Genomic DNA, 20,642 nt, shown 5'->3' with positions numbered 1-20,642 from the left:
CCTCGAAATTCGTACACGAGCTTAAGACATGCATATACATATAAAATATATATATACGAGGTGTGTTCAAAAAGTAAGGTGACTTTATATTTTTATGAAAAACTATTTATTTATTCATCAATATTTATGTTGTCCCCTTCAAAGTAATCCCCCTCAGATATAATACACTTGTGCCAACGCTTTTTCCAATCCTCAAAGCACTTCTGATAAGCACTTTCTGGTATAGCTTTGAGCTCTTCCAGCGATGCAGTCTTTATCTCCTCAATCGTTGCAAATCTCCGTCCTTTCATAGATCTCTTCAGTTTTGGGAACAGGAAAAAGTCGCATGGGGCCAAATCCGGTGAATATGGTGGCTGAGGCATGATTGTGGTGTTGTTTTTGGTCAAAAAACCTCTCACAAGCAACGATGAGTGAGCAGGTGCATTATCGTGATGCAAAAGCCACGAATTGTTTTTCCACAATTCCGGACGTTTCCTTCGTATTGCTTCTCGCAAACGGCGCATAACTTCAAGGTAATACTCTTTATTGACCGTACGACCTTTTGGTAAGAACTCCTGATACACTACGCCACGGTAATCGAAGAAAACAGTGAGCAAAACCTTGACATTTGATCGAACTTGGCGTGCTTTTTTCGGTCTTGGCTCTCCTGGGCTCTTCCACTGGGACGATTGGACTTTGGTTTCGATGTCATAACCATATACCCATGATTCGTCACCAGTTATGACCCTTTTGAGTAAATCAGGATCATCATTGACGTCATTCAACAGCTCCTGAGCGATGCTCATGCGACGATTCTTCTGGTCAAAATTAAGCAGTTTCGGAACAAACTTCGCTGACACACGTCTCATACCCAAAACATCCGAAAAAATTTCATGGCACGAGCCAACCGATATGCCAACATCCTCAGCAACTTCTCTGATAGTGATTCGACGATTTTCCAAAACAATTTTCTTCACTGCTTCAACGTTTTCATCTGTTGTTGACGTGCTGGGGCGTCCAGAGCGAGGTTCGTCATTGGCATCTTCTCGGCCATCTTGGAAGAGCTTGTACCACTTATAAACGTTTTTTTTACTAAGAGTAGACTCACCGTATGCCACTGTCAACATTTCAAGTGTTTTGGAGCACTTAATTCCATTTTTTACACAAAATTTGATGCAAATTCTTCGATCCATTTTTCTTGATAGCAAAAAATCGCCGAGCACACCAAAATACGTCTCACCTTTGTATCTGTCAAAAACAAACTAAACATGCTATACACTTGAAACTGTGTACAGATGTTCGGGACAAGTGTACCAACATAACATAAAAAAAAATCGAAGATCGAACGGACATAGCCCGCGAAATTAGAAAAGTCACCTTACTTTTTGAACACACCTCGTATACTCAACGGGGCATTGACAAATGGCAGATGCATATACATATGCATATATATATGTATATATATATATATATATATATATATATATATATATATATATATATATATATATATTTACTATTCTACGTCTCTTTTTATACCTGTCGATCGTTTTGATGAATTACTTTCGGTGGTGTGGGAAATAAATCGAGCCAGTTTTGATCTGCATAATTCACCAGTTAAATGCGTTTATTCCGTCTCTAACAACCCTATTACGAGATATCGCTTTTTGAAACGCTACGTGAACGATAAATCTTAATTGTAGTAACAGCAACGAGATACCTATCGCGGGGTAGGTAATTATGCTTTATTGGATATTGCCATATATTCATTCGGGTGAAATGATTTATTGCACCCTCTGACACGTGCTGTGTTTTTCTCTCCTTTTATCGCTCCGCGGCGGTGCAGAACATGATGATTCGTGATCTTCTGCCTGAACTTAATCTGCGTTTTAAAATGATTTCGGTCTAGCGTTACCAAATAATTGTCGGTGTGAAAAAATTATTCGTTTCAGGACATAACGCCGATAACGGATCATAAAATTGTTTCCAGTGAATCGCTGTGAAATATACGTTGGACATCAAATTTGTACAGCGTGTTGAACTTGCGAGAGAGGCGAGACTAGGTTCAATGTTACATCGGAAAATTGCGTAAGAGCCTTCGACGTTGATTAAGTAAATGACTTCGGGTGCAAAATTTCTGCTCTCGTCGACTCGTTAAATCGCTATCCCGAGAATCGAGTCGTTCCGGAGATGAAACACGCCTGGTTTCGTAAAGATACGTATTTTATTCTCGCATCTCGACCGGAGATTCATGATCGCAGTCGATTTGGCGCAAAATGCGGGCGGACAAGGATTTGGCGTTAAAATTTAATTTGCGATTGTGATTCTAAGTGGATGAGCTGTGAGAGAAGACAGGGGCAGGGGAGTGGAGAGAGAAGAGCGGTGAGAGGAGAGCGGAGAGCGGAGAACGCCGATCTTTTTCCCCATTGTTAACAAAAAGGTTGGGAGCAGAGAGAAACACGGCGGTGGAACCTTGTCATCGTTCGTCTGATATTTAACACGGCAGAGATTCGGGATGTAACGGTACCTCGTTGAAGGCGGAACACCCGAACGATCCGATTCCAAGTAAAATCCGTATGGCCTGCTCGAACCGAATCAAGATTTAATTTCCTCTTATTTTTCACCCCTCGATCCGCCAAGACGCCCCTAGATTAGCACAACGCATCTCTGCAGAGAGCAAGAGGAGCAAATTTATTCGTATGGAAGCCTTTGACGAGCCGGGGAATGGTAATTGTCTCGGTGGTGAGTAAAATTTGCGCACCTCACCCGTAAGCTGGGGCGGTGGTGATCGGACAAGGCGGAAGAGAGCGAAGCGAGTTGTATAATTGATATACATACATTATCTCAAACGGAGCGTACTGCCGACCTCTGTGCAGCCTCTCACCGAGCAGCATATTAAGGATATTGTAATGCGGGCAAGATTCAATATTCATACGCTAAACGGGGACCCCCCGTTCAGTATTCAAGTCCGGGAATCCATTCGGGCAGAGATAAGGGAAACTCCGTTCGAGGAAATCGACATCTCGGTTCGCGGTAGTTAAATTTAAGACGCCGGCTGCGTCCACCTCGTCGTGTCCTTGTAATCTCGTAAATTTTAACCGTCACTCTGTTTCTCTGTTCCTCCAGGCAACGTCAGGACCAGGGTGGTCCTCGACGTCGAGACGAAGTCCGGCTACTGGATCACCGTCTTCGCCCAGGATCACGGAGTCGTTCCCCTGAGCTCAAAGGTCGAGGTAAGAAGGGGAAGAATACGAAGGCGAGGGAGAAGTCATACCTAATTGTATCGACGAGTATTCATTGGTATACAACACTCTTGTTCCATTCGCGCCGCAGCAATCCTATCTTGCTTCGATCGAGGCCGTTGAACCCGGGCTGATAATTTATACTCCCAGTTGTAAAAATTCTCAATCGTATTTATCGACACGCTGTATGTACACGTATATGCGTAGAGTATTTTATTAACCTCCCGCACGCTACCCGGAGCGAGAGATTACACCTTATTATTACAGTCACGTTGTCTACGCAGACACTGCGGGCGCGGTGCTCCGATGTATAATGCCCAATTATCTCCGGCACGGTAAGTAATCACCACCGATCGATCTCTCGCTGTATCGAATTTCCAATCGGACATAGAGCGACGGTTTATTTCTCGATGTCAGCCGCGTTTTCATTCGCGCTTCGTCTCTCCGTGTCCGTGAGTAGTTACACGCGCGCACACACGCACGCACACAGACAATTCCTCGATGAATCTTACGACTCAATTTCATAATTAAGACCTCGGGTCGCGTGTGTTGACGTACCTGAAACTCTGCGAAAATTCAACATCAGCTCTCTCTGCGGCGGAATTTTGCAAGCTTTCGGTGTAGACGACAGTGTTTCGCACACCGCCGCACCGGTGTAAACATGAACGCATGGATTTTCTGGATTTTCATTCAAAGGATTTCATCGAGGCAATGTTCGTACAGGTTTACGTGGCGGTATTGGATGAGAACGATAACACGCCGCTGACAGATTTGCCCGTCTACTATCCATCGGTGCCCGAGAACTCGCCGGCCGGAGTGAGCGTGGTCCAGGTCCGGGCTTTCGACAAGGACGTTTCGCCCCAGAAGCTCACCTTCTCCATAACGAGCGGGAACCCGGAGGGTTATTTTCTCATCAACGCAACCACGGGTGAGTCTGTTAATCAACTTTTGCCCAATTAGCGCCTTCGCGTCAGCCTTTATAAGACGAATATGCGTTTCTGTCCGAAACCAATTCGAGCTTCTGGATAAATCACTTCGTATCTAATATAAGACGAATAATCGATCGTACATCTCTAGTCAAATTTTTTGACCCACCCTCTGTAGCATCCCCATCGCGATATTTCAACGCGTTGCCCCCTCTCCCACCTTATCACTTGTTCATCTTATTTTTCTTACGAATCGCTTCGGAGAACCATGTTCTTATAAGGATTACAAATTGTTTATTACGGAGTATTATTTCCGCGTTTCTGTTATAACGACGTAACATTCGTATATTTTCGCACTGCGACTACAGGGAAGATAAACGTCACTTCTACCGAATGCTGTGGAAAATCGAAGGACCGGAGAGTGAGCACGAATTGATTATCCTTTTCCTTTAATCCTGCTGCAAATCGCATTCCGGCGGCCAAAAATAAGGGTGAAATTCACTCACGATACGTAACAAGCACCGATTTCCGCCGACGCCCTTGCGCCCTCACAGCTCCGTCGCTATAATCGATCGGTCGTAAACGGCGATAACCTTTGGTAATATAACGAGGGCAGACAACGGCGCCGAGAATACTCGCTGATGTTATTGCAGCAACAATTATAGGTTCGTGTTCAACGCGTGGGACGGTCAACGGACCGACGAAAATGGCACCAGCGAATGAATTGTTCCAAAGCAACAAGGTCCTCGGGTTATCTAACCGCCCCTATAGAAGCGCGCCGCATCGCGTGTACAACGTTACCTCATCTCGCCTACAATCCTGTGAAAAAAATGCCCTTCTCTACTAACAACAGTTCACTCGCATTCGATGAATATCCCTTTGTTCGACGCCCATTCCACAGAAATGGGCAAACGATTGTTGGATTGAAATATTATCTACTCCGATGTTCGCACCGCGAGAATTCAAGTTTGATATTATAGTGATTTCAAAGTGAACTTTAAACTGAAATTTAAACTAAACGCAATCGCAACGCATCCGAATTCGAAACTTTCGCAAAATTGCCAAAATAATGATTCCGAACATCCAATTACAGGAATTTGCGAGAGGCTACACTGCCAAACACGATACCACGACTCATACCCTGTATAGCGGAATTTGGGCTTTACTCAAATTCGAAAAAAAGGGCTCAAATCGGAACCGGGACCTTACTCAAAATTCTCAACAAAACAAAATTACGGCTATTCAACAACGCGAGACTCAGGCTACGGTCACCAAGCACTAGGAACGAGAAACGAATTTCGAGCACTTATCGAAACAGCAAATCGAAAGTGGTCATCCGTTCCTCGGCAAGTCCTTACTTCGTTACTCTCGAAAATTAAGCGTAAAGGTGCCTGCGGTATGTCTGGCTATAAGGGGCGCGTATGTGTATGTATGAAAGGCGCGTAGATAATATATCGCAGAAGAAGCTCCCCCGCCGTCCCTTTACCATGAGCGCATATTGCGAAGTTCGTTGCACATACCTGTCGCACACCGCCTCATCCCGTTGATATATAACCTGGCATGCATTTTCACACCCTGAGACAAGTGAGTTATATACCGTGTACTTTCAGGCTGCACGTCTAGATGTGTGAAATACGTAACCTTAGCCATATGTGGCTGATCGAATCTCCCGAGTTTTCGCTGAATTTTCGTGCCCATTTCTCTCACCGTGCAATTTTGTTTATTTATCAATTTTTTTTCTTTCTTGACGACCATATCAGAGAACATAAATTCGAGAAGAAGAAACCCCGTGAAAAGGAATAGGATTAATAATCTTATTATACATTGCAATATCCGTTTGATGTTATGTTCCCAGACATACGGCCTCGACAGGACACACCGACGATAACCCGGCGCACAATTTGACACGACGAACGGACCTAGCCTAACCAAGGCATAAAGCCTTTTCCATCTTCAACGTTAGCAGCGGCAGCGGCTGCGCAGCGACGAAACCCGATCAAACCGGGTTTTCGGTATAAATTCGCGAGCTGACGAGCGGTCAGCAGTAGATGTAGAGCAAAGCGCCTAACGGATTCACTGTGAATTTCGAGGCCGGCCGTGATTTAAGGCGCGTCCACGTGACTCGCTCGAATACTCGGCTTCTTTTCGCATCAAATTCACGCGCCAAAATATTTCCAGAATTTGCATTTACAAAAAGGAAATTTTTTAGTTCAAATCATTATCTCTCGTAATTTACTTTTCTGTTGTTTGTAAAACCATTATATCCGAAAGCATGGAATGCAATTGATTGATTAAAATTCATATTTGGCGAAAATTTGTCTTCTTGTCCGAGAAGGTCGATAATTTGCTGTTATAAAACTCGAATAGGATCATATAGTTGCAGCAACGGTGAAGCAAATAAACGTCCACGGTACCGAGTTATCCGTGTCCGATGACATTTGCTTGAGGATTTGCCGACCTGCCCGATTCCGTGATCCAAAATTCAGCCAAATAAATAGGGTGTTTCGACCAGGCGTAACCCGAACATTTTCTTCCCTGTCAGAGAGAGCGATTCCTTTCGATTCTTTTGTTACTATAAATTTGTTCGCCAAAAGGGCAAAACAAGTCCCAACAACAACGAGGTTGCACGAGCCAAGGCTCTGGAAAAACGGCGAACGTCTCAACGTATGCAAATCGCCGCGTCAAATGCAATACCGGTGTAGTAGCTCCAATTTGACAGGTGATTTATGTTACCGGAATGTGACAAAATCTTGAGTGAAATTCCTTTCGCGCAATGCGCGGCATACCACTTTCGCCTGCCGCTTCTCGATGGTGGTGTCCATCGAAAACATACGTACTCCAGGTGGTTGGGGGGTGGAAACATCAGGCCGATGTATTGCATTCGACAGAAGCAGAAGAAGACAAAATGATCAGAGATCTAGATCAGGGGATCCTTTAAATTCGCAAAGAGGATGGTGTCCTCTCTCTCTCTCTCTCTCTCTCTCTCTCTCCCTCCCTCCCTCCCTCCCTCCCTCCCTCCCTCCCTCCCTCCCTCCCTCCCTCCCTCCCTCTCTCTCTCTCTCTCTCTCTCTCTCTCTCTCTCTCTCTCTCTCTCTCTCTCTCTCTCTCTCTTTTCTCTCTCCTATCTCTCTATAGGATTAGCGGCGGACGATCGTATACTTCGCGTAATTACACTCTGCGGCAATGAATTATTCTCGGCGCGTTATTACAACCGATCATCAACCACCGTTTTATTACGTTTTATCGGAGCTGCGGCCGCGCGGTACTTCTCGTTAAAGACGTCGCCGTGCCCTATATAAAGGGTTTGAGAGTCTCATCATTGATATTGAAACCGGTGGTGATCCCGTTCGATATAATCACTTGCCCAGCGGCGCTTAACCATTTAATTAGCTTGTCGAGTACTCTTCGGTCAATGTTCAGTGCCTGAGCGTCGTTTGTGCCCGTGTCACTGCGATCTCCATGCGAGCCGCGCTCGAACGACTCGTCTCCGCAGGGATGCCAAAACTCACGTAGACGAGGAGGCGAGCGCGCATTACGCATTTTTGAAAGCGGTCCAGTTCGGTCGTCCGTCTAGTGACGATCGTCAGTGACGCCGTGCGTTCTCTCGTACCACGACCATAAACGAGAGGCCCAAATATACTCTCGTACACGTTCGCTCTACGGAGCAAGGTAGATGAGTACGGCCCGAGTGTCTCTCGTTCTACACGGGACCTAGTGCCCATACACACGTACCAATGGTCTTGCACCATTTCATCATACAACGAGCCCAAGCGCTCTTGGTGTACTACCGACACGAGAGGACCAAACATACTCTCATATACGCTCGCTCCTCGGAGTAAGGCAAATGCAAATCATACGAAATTCGATCGAATCGAATAAAACAAAAATCGCAATACGAAACGCACTCGAGATCGCGGTGGCATGAGTCAAACGGGCTGTAACAGGCATATACACATTCATATACACAATCGACACATTCACGTGTGCGACACACGCTTTTATACGTTTACAAATAAACGTTCATACGTCGTGGGTTTTTATGCCGCAAGGCTTTTCCCACAAGAGCCAATAAACATTCATAATTCGATGGCTCAAAACGCGAGAGTTTTTTTATTCAAGAAAACCTCAACCTCTATCCTTCATACTAATAAAAAAAGGTTCAATACAAAACTACGAGGCAACTTCGCCTATGACGAAGCTTCGACAATACAGTCAACATCGTTCGATATCGAAACCCGGACGGGTGGGAATTTCAACTTTCTTTCGGCGAAACTATGTAAGAGAAAAATATTACGCGAGAGCGAATATTTGTGACTTGCACAGTTTGTATCGAGTCAGACATTCTCGATTTTTCGCATTTTCGATCCACGCGAAGCTTGATAAAGCAACGAGATAAATGGAGAGGTGCGGCGTTCGATTTTTGACAGCGTTAACTACCCGGATGACTGGCACTGCAATAATCGCGGAGAGGATGTCGGAAGTTGCGAGTTTTCGGCTCGTCCGCGAAACCGTTCGCGAAGCGCAACTTGGCTTCCGGAGTTATAAAGTTGTTAGAATCTTATTATTACGATCAAACCGGGCGAAGATTGGTTTGTCTGAAAGCCAAGTTACGCCGTGATTCAAGCCACTCCTTGTCGGGGTTCTTTCCGAAAGTTAGGAATCGTAATTTTGAGGTAAACAAATAATTTCCGTGCGGTGCCGAAGGAAGCAGCGAAGCGGGAATGAAACTCGCGTAATTAATTGGATAACGCAGTTACGAGTCAAGTCGAGTCGAGTCATCCTTCTACTCGCAAAATTTATACACCTACTTCCGATTGCTTTTTCGACGTTGGTTCGTGCTGCGTCCGCCTTCCTCCGCCCAAGAACACCCGAGCTTCCGGGTCCCAGCCGCGGTTACAAGATTCGTATATAACGTTTATCGGTGGGCAGACGCGATTTATCCGATGTCTCACGGTTCGCCAGTTCTAGCCGCGTTCTGCAACGACCTTATCTCACGTCACGGGCAAGAAAGTTCGAAATAATGAAATCCCGCAGGCTCGTTTGTCGCTTTTATTCTGCTTCTTCTTCTTCTTCTTCTTCTTCTTCCGCTTCCTCATCTTCTTCTTTAAACCGAACGTTAAAATTCCCCGTCTCTGCTGAAGCCTGTGCATGATATTGTTACAAAGGGTGAAATCACCCGTTTTGCCCCCTCTTTAATGATCTAGTAGTCAGCATAGATAAAAGACGTTTATAAACCTCTTATGTCTTTAAAAAGAATAAGGTTGCTGCGCCAACCGATATTATTGTAAAAACAGTCTTGTTTCAGACTTTAAACAAGAAACACGTATATTGCATTAAAAGCATTTATCACGATATTTTTGTTCACGCCTTTGATTTGATAATAAGTAAACTCGCGGATCCATATTTTATTAACGTAACGCCTAAATCGTTACAATTGGTGTCAGAAGCGGGATCTTGAGTTCTTATTAATTGAATCAACTCAGTGCGCGAACTTTAATTATGAGTAGCAGTCGTTTGACGCGCTCACGAAGAAGAGAAAGTAGCGGAGAAGAACCTTTTGTTATGGAGAATCCGCGGGTCCCTGAAACAATTCCATCGCCTTCAGTGGACCCTCTTCCAATTCTTTCGACAATCTCTCAAATTGATCTGCTGAAGATCATGTCTCAACAGCAAGAGGCTGCTGAGCGCCAACAACAGCAACTTCTTCAGCTGCTTCTTGATCAACAAGAGCAGCGAAAAAGAGAACAAGAACAACAGTTGGAACAGCGAAAAAGAGAACAAGAACAACAGTTGGAACAGCGAAAAAGAGAACAAGAACAACAGTTGGAACAGCGAAGAAGAGAACAGGAACAACAGCTGGAACAGCGCAGGCTCGATAGAGAAGCACAAGAACGATCCGAAACTAGTCTGCACGAACTGTTCCGGACGACTGTGGCAGCTCTTCAGACTGTTCATCAGGTGAATGGCTCAGGAGAACCGGCTGTCACCCCACGAGGTTCCAGAGTCGTTACGCCGCTTCCCTCTCCTGTTTCTTCTCCTGTTCCCGTTCCCGCTGTTCGACAGGTCCAACATCCAGGACAGTTCCAGGATGTACGAGACTCAAGGTCTGTGCCTTTTACTAGGGGAGTAGTTGAATCCCCAATTGGTAGAGTAACGGTTAATAATGAGGTTGGCTTTTCCGAGCCTTTGCCTCAAGCTCGACCTCGATGTTCTCATTTTAATCAATTAAATAATTCAAGATTTCCTGAGGTTGCTTCTCAGATTAATGAGAAACCTCTTTATCCTTTGAAACCGCCAATTTTTGACGGAAAAATACCATGGGCAGATTATGAACGCCAGTTTAATACAATTGCTAAACATAATCAGTGGGACTCCGCCATGAGGGCCCACAGTCTTGCCTCCTGTCTTCGAACGCCGGCTTTGAATGTTTTAACGGCGTTGTCTGAGGAAGAAATCTCTGATTATGAAAAACTTAGTTCTGCATTAAAGTTGAGGTATGGAAATGACCACTTAACGAAACTGTACACGGCACAGTTACAGACAAGAAGACAAGGACGAGACGAAGACCTCGCGTCTCTTAGTCAGGACATTGAACGGCTTTCTCGTATAGCTTTGCCGGATCACGAGCCGTCTCGTAATTTATTAGCAACGCAAGCTTTTTTGAATGCGATTAATGATCCAGAGATTAAAATGGCCGTTGGAACGTCAGGCCTCACTTCTCTGCGGGAGGCAACAGCCAAAGCCCTCGAGGTGGAGGCAATGAGAAAGCAATATTTTGGGCTGAACAAGCTTCGTCGGATTGAGGTGTCCGAAAACACCTCAGAAAGACGAAGCTTTGAACACTCGGAGGAATCAAAACCTCAAAATTATAGAAATAAAAATAATAACAAGTATTATAATCGTGTAAATCGTGGTTCTCTTCAGAATCACAGTAACAAACACGAAATTAGAGGCGCAGTTATGACAGATCAAAATGTAGTAACGTGTTTATTTTGTCATAAAATAGGACATGATGCTAATCATTGCTTTTTACTTAAAAAGAATAGTAGAGAAATGATACAAAACTCGCATTCAGACTCCTATAATTGGCGAAGAAGAGATAAAGAGGTTGGGGAAGAAAATCCTCAATCCTCAAACTAACTCTTCTTCTGAGGCTGGTTTGAGGAACTAGTTTCAGACGTTTTTATATAAAATTATCATTGGAGTTAACCTCTTTCTTTGAATTATTTTGGTTATGCGTGACAGGCATTCCCAACCTATTTTATTGCCTGTCAGGGAAATGATGCTCGTCGAAGGTTAGGTAAATTTTCGCGACTTCAAGTCTCATTTATTGATGAAAAATTTCGATCTTCTCATTCGCTCGTCTGAGCTCAGAGTAGATTTGATTGTTCATTTGCGAGTTTCCCCAGAAACTTCTTCCGTTCTCGTGAGGAGGAATCGAGCATTTCTTTAGAGCTACTCAGAACTATTCATGAGGTTCATGAGGATTGGCTAGTAAATCAAACCTTTTCTTCTTTATCAGCTGCCGTTTTGGTTATAATTGTAGAAACTACAGCCAACCAAGTTTTTCTAAAACCTTTTTCTTCAGAATCGAGTTTTTGTGTCGGATAGGCTTTGGTTTATTAATGTGAAAAGAGCCACGATTATTTTTCGAGGTCGATGAGCGATTGCTTGATTTTCACATTTTATTAACCTTAAGTGTCAGTTTTTGTGAGTACTTTTTCAGGTTACTTGACACAGCCTTTTCCCATCCAATCTTTCCCCGATTCCTGAGGATGACTGGTGGTCTTATTTTGAAGAAGAATGCAGAAATAATTCAGATAAGATCGTTTCTTTTCTTTTGAATACATATTCAATTTATTTTATTCAAGTATTCTCCCAAATTCACTTAGTGAATTTGAATTGTTATACCATCACTCACATTTGTCCTTCCAAAACTCTAGGGTGAACTATTCCTAAAGAAGTCACCCCACGATTTCCTTATTTCATATGAAGAGAAGTCTGTTTTCGTCTTATTTGGCCCTGGAATTGTCGGTTCCCGTTTCGATGTTTTCATCCGAACCTGTTTCGGAGGGATCCTTCATGAAGAAAATCGAATTTCTTCCCGACATCAATCTGGGCCGTTGCGGATAACTTTGAATTCATGAAGCCACATAACACTTAATAACACTAACCTTTATAAAACATGGCACATAAATTTTTGAGATTATTTAACGCTCAACTATCTGCTCAAGGTTTTCTGTGGTTTACCTTGAGACTGTGGGCAAATGCCAGATAGTAAAAAAGGGAGTTCTTAAATTTTAGAGCCACAGCTCCAACTCACCTTTGAGCACTGACTACTAGAATACTTTTATAATTGTTTTATCTTTGCCGAGTCGGGACGACTCTTTTCCTCGGGGGGGAGTAGTGTTACAAAGGGTGAAATCACCCGTTTTGCCCCCTCTTTAATGATCTAGTAGTCAGCATAGATAAAAGACGTTTATAAACCTCTTATGTCTTTAAAAAGAATAAGGTTGCTGCGCCAACCGATATTATTGTAAAAACAGTCTTGTTTCAGACTTTAAACAAGAAACACGTATATTGCATTAAAAGCATTTATCACGATATTTTTGTTCACGCCTTTGATTTGATAATAAGTAAACTCGCGGATCCATATTTTATTAACGTAACGCCTAAATCGTTACAATATGTAACGATTCTGTTCAATATAAAATTAGCCCTCTGCTTTTCACTTACCCCATTTTCTATTCGTCCGTGGAAGAAGTACCTAAAAAGGCTCGGAATATGCAAACCGCGCAATGTTGACTATACCTAGTCGTAAAACATTTTCTCAATTTCTGGGGTTTCGTCGGGCTTCAAGGCCTCCGGGGAACCCCGAAAGTCTAGCCGTTTTATACATTCAATAACCAACAGGCTAAGCAGGTTAGCGCGAAGCCCTTGCCGTACATATACTGCCGCAAACTTTAGTCTACTCCTCGACTCGCTATACCTCGCACTGTAGAATTACCCAAACTCTGGCTTCGCGAGCGTGAACAACGCCCGAACTCTGTGCCGACACGGTGCTCAGCTTTTGCAAACAATTTGTGGAATTTTCGGAATACCGTTTTAATACTCAATTCCGGGGGTGCGCTGTCGCCTAGATGTTCCGAGCGCCGGAGAACCCGGCAAAGAATGACGAAGGCGAAAAATTGCAGAATGCAATTGAAATATTTGAAAACATAGCGAAGTATGGTTACAAGATGGTTTCAAACATCAACCGGGTGAAGGGTTGCTCGGTTTTACGAGCGCAAGTGGTTCAGGAATTTGCTCGTATGTCGGGAACTGGACTTTGTTCGGAAGGCGGGCGAGGAATTTAGGGATCACAGAGCTTATGGTCACGGACAGGAATTACGGTCAAGTGCCGTAAAGCTTTTCTCCCGTATGCACAACAACAGTGCCAGACACAGTTCCCATATATGCAGGATTTTGGATTCAGCACACGTGTCGAATTAATTGGCACAACTCCCGACGACACTTGGAAAAAATAATCCCCACCGTCAATTTCTTTCGCTACCACGTCTCATCCGGAAGCGCTCTACCACCCCCTGTATTTCCACATCCACGGCCCTTTCAGCCGCAGCGAGAGACGAGAAGAGTGTAAGGGCATGACCAAGAGCTCGTGGAACGGGGTAACACCCTCGGGTGACGCAGCTGTGGGAAAGGCTTTATTTTCCTTTTTGATACCTACTTCTCCTTTCTCCCTCTTCCTTTTCCTCCACGTGTCCGACGCGCAATGCAGCAACCGAGATCGCGACACTTTGACCGTGCAGATAACAATCGTGCACTATGCACTTTTTTCGCAAGGATTCTGCCCGTTGTCGCTGCTTCGTAAAAGTTTTTTTTGTTTATGTTACTTAAACGCCTAACAAAATTATTCTTGAATTGCATTTTCTGTTACAGGCCTGATCACTACCAGCGGGAGAAAACTCGACCGCGAGAATCAGGGTGAACACATCCTCGAGGTAAGCATTATATTTCTTGCGAAATTTTTCCTTAACGTTTTTTTCATTTAACGGGGGACTCATCCGTACGCAAATTGCCTATACGATGAAACGGATGCGCGGGGTTGATACTTCTGGGTGATTAGGCAGTCGGTGATATCTCCTGAAAGAAAAATACTCGTATCGAACATGAGAAGAAGCCTGCGAACCGACATCGCTAGAGCGGAGTAATCAAAAGGCTCGTCAGAGTCTCGCTCTGCTTGGGGAAAACGGCGCGTATTATCCATAAACGTACGTGTATCTAACGGTGCGGCGTCTCTAATTCTCGCAGAGGCGCAGTTAGCGCTGCAACGTGTGTCGGCATCGCTGCTGAGCGTTTCGCGTTCCCGCAGACCCTTTCCGGAGCGGATAGTCGGTCTCAGGTTCACGGCAGCTCGTTAGCGCATCTGCAACCATGTCGAGAAGTGCAGCACGGCGATATCCGGGGATATCGGAGGGTGGTTGCCGGCTGTTGCATGGCTGCTTGATTATACCTATACTCTGAGCATGCACTCACCCGACTAGAGGGACTTGGTAACACCCGGTAATTGCATCGGCACGGAGTCTCCGTCCAGAGACGTTATTTCCTCTCCGACTGGTGGCGTACCTCCCTTCTCCCCCCCCCCCCCCCCCCCCCTCACTCGTTTGTTTACTAATTCACTAATTATACGCATTTCCCGAGTATCTAATCGCCCCTCTGCCGCACAGTGTACGCCACTGCCGCGGTCGGCAGCTCGGCGCCGTCTTTGTCGTTTCCAGAGTCGTTACGAGTTCCCTACCTGCACGGTGTGCTCCGAGTACCTATATTATTACAAGTGTTTGTACGGATATTTATATCTTATATACAGGGTGGGGCACTTAATTTGACGAGGGCGATTTTCTCAAAAACTAAGCAAAATCTCAAAAAAAGTTTCAGACGAGAGCTGTAGGGTTTTCAAGGGGACGGAACATGGCGCGCTCGAATTTTTATTAAGTGGATGCGCCACGGAGGTACGAAGGTTAGCTTTGGTTTTTCTAAATGTTGGATGGTATATTTTTTGTTTTTAAAATTAAAAGACTATTCAATTTCTAGTATAAAAGTACAAGTACACCAGTTTCCTAAAATTGACACTCGATAGGATATTTCAAAAATAAGAAAAAGGTACAACGACGAACAACATCGAGGAATAACATGCAACGGAATGCCCGTTTTCCATCACAATACAATTAAATAAATTAAAATAATAAACAATTTTGTTTATCTCCTTGACATCACATCTCCGTGTCAATGTTTAATAGAAGAACGCGAACAAAGAAAAACACAACGTATAACCGGCTGATAAAATCGCTTGAACTATCATTTCTTATTGTGTATATGATAAAGTCGTGCTTGTTTGTATAAAAGGTGGGTAATACGTGTAAAAGTAATATAGAGATATGTATAATGTAAACTTATCACTAGCGATCCGAGTATGATTTAGCCTCGTGTTTGTCCAGTTTCGTCCGTTAATTTATTCGATTGCCCTTATCGCCTTTTCGTAGTTTCACATATGCATGCATAAGGTGGTAACAGAATGGTGTTATTAAATACAATTGGGGTACAGTAGAAGCGTATAGACTTAAACACTAAATGATAGCAATGTATGAATTTCATACGGGCCTAGTCCACCGGGGAATGCATTTCAACATAGTAAGGAAATTCAAATGAAAATGACTTGATACGTAACAAAGAATGCTATAAATGGATAGTATACGGAATAATAACAAGAATAAGGACAATGCGAGCAAAACAAGAACAGTTTACATGGAATTTGTAATCGTAATCTGGATCTGATTTCCGTGTGGGAGCTAGCTAGAGATTATTATGACCATAACGACGTTGGACAAGTACACGGTAAGAAAGAAGTAATACAGGATACACCAAAGAACAGAAAATAGAGAAAGCACGTATGTAAACGGGAGAAAAAAATAAATAATAATAACAATAATCATAATGAAATAATAATAATAAATCAAATAACTTGAAAAAGTAGGTAAAAAAAATAAAAATGGTGTTGAAAATAAAAATAAAAATAAACAATACCAGTAGATGACAGTGAAAGTGTACAATGGTACACAAGGGGTGAGACGAGACAGAATTGAAAAACGAAAGACGAATAAGTGAGGTAACATTAGAAGAAGAGAGAAAGAGAGAGAGAAGGTCGCAGCTCGAGTCACGAATGCCTCCTTCGGCCAGGCTGCTGTCGCATCGAATGCGTAAGGGCAACTCCCTCGGAGTTGGTAAGCCTTTGTCGCGTCGCCCTCGACACCCATGTCAGTCGCCCACCGTCGAGTAAACGGACGGTCCAACGAGAGAAGTCTCTGCCACCGTTGAAGTCGCATCCGCCCTCTGCCATGCCCTCAACTTCCCGCCGTCGGGGGTGATATCGTAAAATTTTGTCAACTACTAACTCCACGTGTTCCCGCGCCACTCACGAATTGTACTCACCCACCTATCCCACGAAGTATACCGCATTGGCTACGTATAACGCAATACGAACGTCACTTTTATCGCAAAAAAAGAAAAAAATATATATATATATATGTGTATAATATATATATATAATAATTTCACTCCGCAATTTCAATATTTTTCTTAAGACTGTATAATACCGCCATCTTCTCTAGCTTTGCATGGTGTGTGAAAAATTCGTCAACCATATTCTCTTTCATCGTTTAATACGGCGAAGCTTTTCCTTTTCAGAGGATAGAAATTCTTCGCTCCGTTTCATCTTCGGACTGTAGTATACGTATAATGCAACATTTTCTTCTTTTACAAACGAGTCCATTATTCACGTCAAATTCAAAGAATTGATTGCAACTGATTTTTATTTCTTCTTTATCTGCAACCTAATTCCTCTCCGTATTTCTTCGGTGTTTCCATAAGTCGAGTGGCAGAGTTGTTCGCGTACAGAGTTCCAACTTTCGCGATTCGTATCGCTTGCGTGGTTTTACGTTGTATACAACAAGACATCCGCACTTTGCATATCCATGCTCAAGTTTTGTTTTATTGGCAGCTGCCACGACGACTAGCGTATCTTACTCCTTTCATTTTCCCAACACCTTAAACCTTCCCTGTTTTACATCTTATCTGTATAGCGTGATCTTATCTGTATAGTGTGTACCTATATGTATCCCGTCTAGCACTAGCCTGCGGGTGAAGCATATACCTAGGAAGATCCACTTTTACGCGCAATATGTCGCTACAGAATTATTACATAGGCAATATTGGCACATTATGTAGCGGTGTATGTACGTATACTACGGATAAAACAGAAAGGAATAAAACGCGATGTTCCTTACGCCAGTGCCCTCACCAATAAACAGTAGCATTGCTTATAGGTGAGAAGATCGATTGTCTGACTTTGGTTTTCCCCAACTTTCACCGAATTATCATTACACGTACCTTATACCGTGAATATTCCTCCACCGATTCATATGAGAGAGAGAGAGAGGGAGAGGGAGAGGGAGAGGGAGAGGGAATAGAATAGAATAGAATATGATTTATTATTATCCATAGCAATGTTGGACAAAGATAACAGCAAGGTACAGAAAGAACTTAAGACTAGTTAAAGGTAGGCTAAATCTAAGTATACAGGGAGAAGGAGAGAGAGAGAGAGAGAGATCAACGAAGCTGCCCGAACTTTGATCAGTGACAAAAAAAATCGTTCATATTGTTCCAACGAATGGTAATCGGGTACAAATTTATCGCTTGATATAACAGCGAGCGCAGGTAGGGAATTTTGCGTTATCATACGTAGAAGAGCAGCTGGAAAAAGTACCGAATTCTGAGAACCGGAAGTACCACGACGGACTTGACACCTACACCTGCTTCAAATCGTTGGCCTGCAGAATCAGTTGACAATGAACGACGGGGATACATTGTCAGCGGCACACTACGTGGGGGTGCGGACGCGCCCTGCAGGATTCTGTTTAAGGAAGGTGTAAAACGCCGCCGTACTACGGATTCGGAGTTTACTTGTCTATTGTTTTACTCCGTCTGTCGCCAGCACTGAACGTTGCTTTCCTTCTATTTTTCTTCACCTTTTCCTTCTTCTTTTTTTTCTTTCTTTTAAAATCTTGACCGAGCACCGAAACTTCCCTCATCGAACGCTTATACCGTTGACACGAATATAGAAAACCGTGAAACCGAACCTTTCATGAGAAACATGTTCCGCAACGTCACGGAGATGGTTGACTTTGCGGTTTATATCTTTAATCGTGGAAGGTGACTACTGCCTGGGAAGTTGGAGTTCCCTGTTGGTTCAATGGGTGTAGTTCGGTTCATTTCTGCGCTGCAAAAACGAAGGAAGAAGTATGGAGAGGTGTCGCGTTGGAGAGAGAGTAGATTCTCCTGGGAAATGCACGCGCGAATCTTCCGCGGGGAATAGCTGCCGGAGGATCCTATACCGTTTTACTTTTCAATCTCCCATAGGATGTGATTTTCTCCCTCATTTCCACGCCGACAGACAATATCGGGGGGGGGGGTCTTTCTCTCTCTCTCTCTCTCTCTCTCTCTCTCTCTATTATACCCGGTTTTGACGCCCCCTCATCATTTGCTGCCTCTGCACGAGGCTAACCCTGGGTCATCGACACTCTGCCGCTTCTAACAGTGTATCATACCTATGTAAGCTTCGTAGTTTACTTATAGAGTTCGATACGTTCCTCCAGGTTCACCCGTGATGACGAAAGGTGGCCGGATCGCAGGTGTGGGTTATACGTATATGTATACGTACGTACAACTTGAATACGTATAGGTATACGTACGTTACGGTTGTCCCGCGGTGGCGAGAGTTTAGAACAAACTTTCGATTGATTACTTTACTCTTTGCCTTTCCCTTCTTCTCCCCGCTACGTTCGTTCAATCTTCTCTTCAACCCATCGCTGTGCCGACACGCGCGGTGTCATATCTCTCGTTATTAATCCCCGACCCAAGTTTCGGTGGTCAGCCGGTTTCCGGTGTTACGGATAAGAATGTATTGTATGCCAAAGCGCAGATCGAATCATCGGGAAGTGGCTTGCGTCCGCCCAACTTTCGCCAATAGTTCTGTCGAATTCGAAGGTAAGATGAATCTAATTAAATTGTTGCCCAGATTCTGGGAAATGACTCTGGGGGCGGAAGTCTGGTATACCGAACCTCGAGATACACGCCTGGAGCCGCTGCAGGCTGTCAATGGGGGTTGTTAGGTTAGTTGTTTGTGTTTCTAACTTAGTTAGGGGTAACAAGTCTCAACCTTGGACCCCCGTATCCGCGAACTTTCTTGGATCTCACCTCCAAGACGGATGGATTCGAGGTGCCTCCGTCTCGACTCGGTGCATCCGGTTATCGCGAAGTGAAATTCCGCCACGATGATTGCGCAAATTCACATGCTAATGACTGCAACGCGCGTCGCAGCTGCACCCGTGAGGCATCGGCCGTAATAATCCGGGCAATTTTAAATCATCCTTTCAACCCTCTTTTTGCATCTTGTATCATCTAACGGTTATAAGGTATACATGTATGGGCGCGCGGTATGATTTGGCTTCTCTAATCTCTTACAATCGCATAGGCCGCGTATCGGTTATTTATTAACGCAAAAGAGGCGGACATCTCCGTACACATCGCGACTTCGGATTCGAGTCCTTAGCTCATGATCGATCGCGATTTGTGCAAGGCGAGTAGAGATCGAGTACAGCAGCTACTCCGTACACTCGTGAATGTACAAGACTCGAGGGAAAGCTGCCGTTTGTTATAGGAATACATATTCCAATCGCGAGAAACTCGATTATCGACTACGGGTAGAAGGGGACGGATAATGGGGAGTAATTTTCACCGGCAGTTTTATACTCCGATATTCCAGTATGTATATATATATATATATATATATAACGTAAACTCTGCGCCGCGCGGTTATCGCGCAAGACTTCTTGGCCGACGACGACATTGGCCGTTAGCCGTTAGCCGCTGACGATGTTATCGCTGTGATCCAGGAAAAGGATTCTTACGTACGACAGCCCCGCAAAATCAGTGTTCTTCTACGCCACCGACCCACCGCGGCTTAATGTATTCAGTCGAATTTGAAATATTCATGCGAGCGAGGGTCTCTGGAACAAATTATTTATATTCCGGGATGCTGCGCCGAGTCGTGTGCGTTGACTTATATGTATACATGCGAGTACGTAGGTACGTGTCGAGGATTGTTTAATGAATTTCATTGCCCACTATCCTCCGAAATTATAACCCAATGTTGAAGATCGTTAGTCTTTCCCTCTTTCAATAATCTATCGCCGCAAATCTTGCCCAAAAATTTTGTCCGACCTTGGTTTATCGTTAGCCTGAATAAAAAATTCGAAACGGTACGTTTGATGGAAAGTAATGCCTAGGTAATTGGTTGGTGTAGAAAATTTCTTAGGGAATTGCTGAAAAATTTCGTTCAACTTGGAACGGGTATGAGTCTCAACGAGTGAATGTCTAATAT

The 20,642-nt window shown here is 44.0% G+C and overlaps 1 protein-coding gene across 9 annotated transcripts in view; it reads left to right on the top strand.

The window, feature by feature from the left end:
- Window positions 1-20,642, top strand: part of kug (kugelei) — a 235,591-nt gene that overhangs the window by 189,801 nt on the left and 25,148 nt on the right. For all 9 annotated transcript variants that reach the window (XM_069136825.1, XM_046633697.2, XM_046633696.2 and 6 more), the window contains exons 4-6: window positions 3,106-3,212; window positions 3,945-4,149; window positions 14,087-14,148. In XM_069136825.1, the coding sequence (XP_068992926.1) occupies window positions 3,106-3,212; window positions 3,945-4,149; window positions 14,087-14,148 (374 nt within the window). The remainder of the gene's footprint in view (window positions 1-3,105; window positions 3,213-3,944; window positions 4,150-14,086; window positions 14,149-20,642) is intronic.

Source organism: Neodiprion pinetum, chromosome 6, assembly GCF_021155775.2.
Source record: "Neodiprion pinetum isolate iyNeoPine1 chromosome 6, iyNeoPine1.2, whole genome shotgun sequence".
In the NCBI taxonomy this organism is placed as follows: Eukaryota; Metazoa; Arthropoda; class Insecta; order Hymenoptera; family Diprionidae; genus Neodiprion; species Neodiprion pinetum.
Note: the sequence above shows the minus strand (reverse complement) of the source record. Positions and strands in the feature narration are given on the sequence as shown.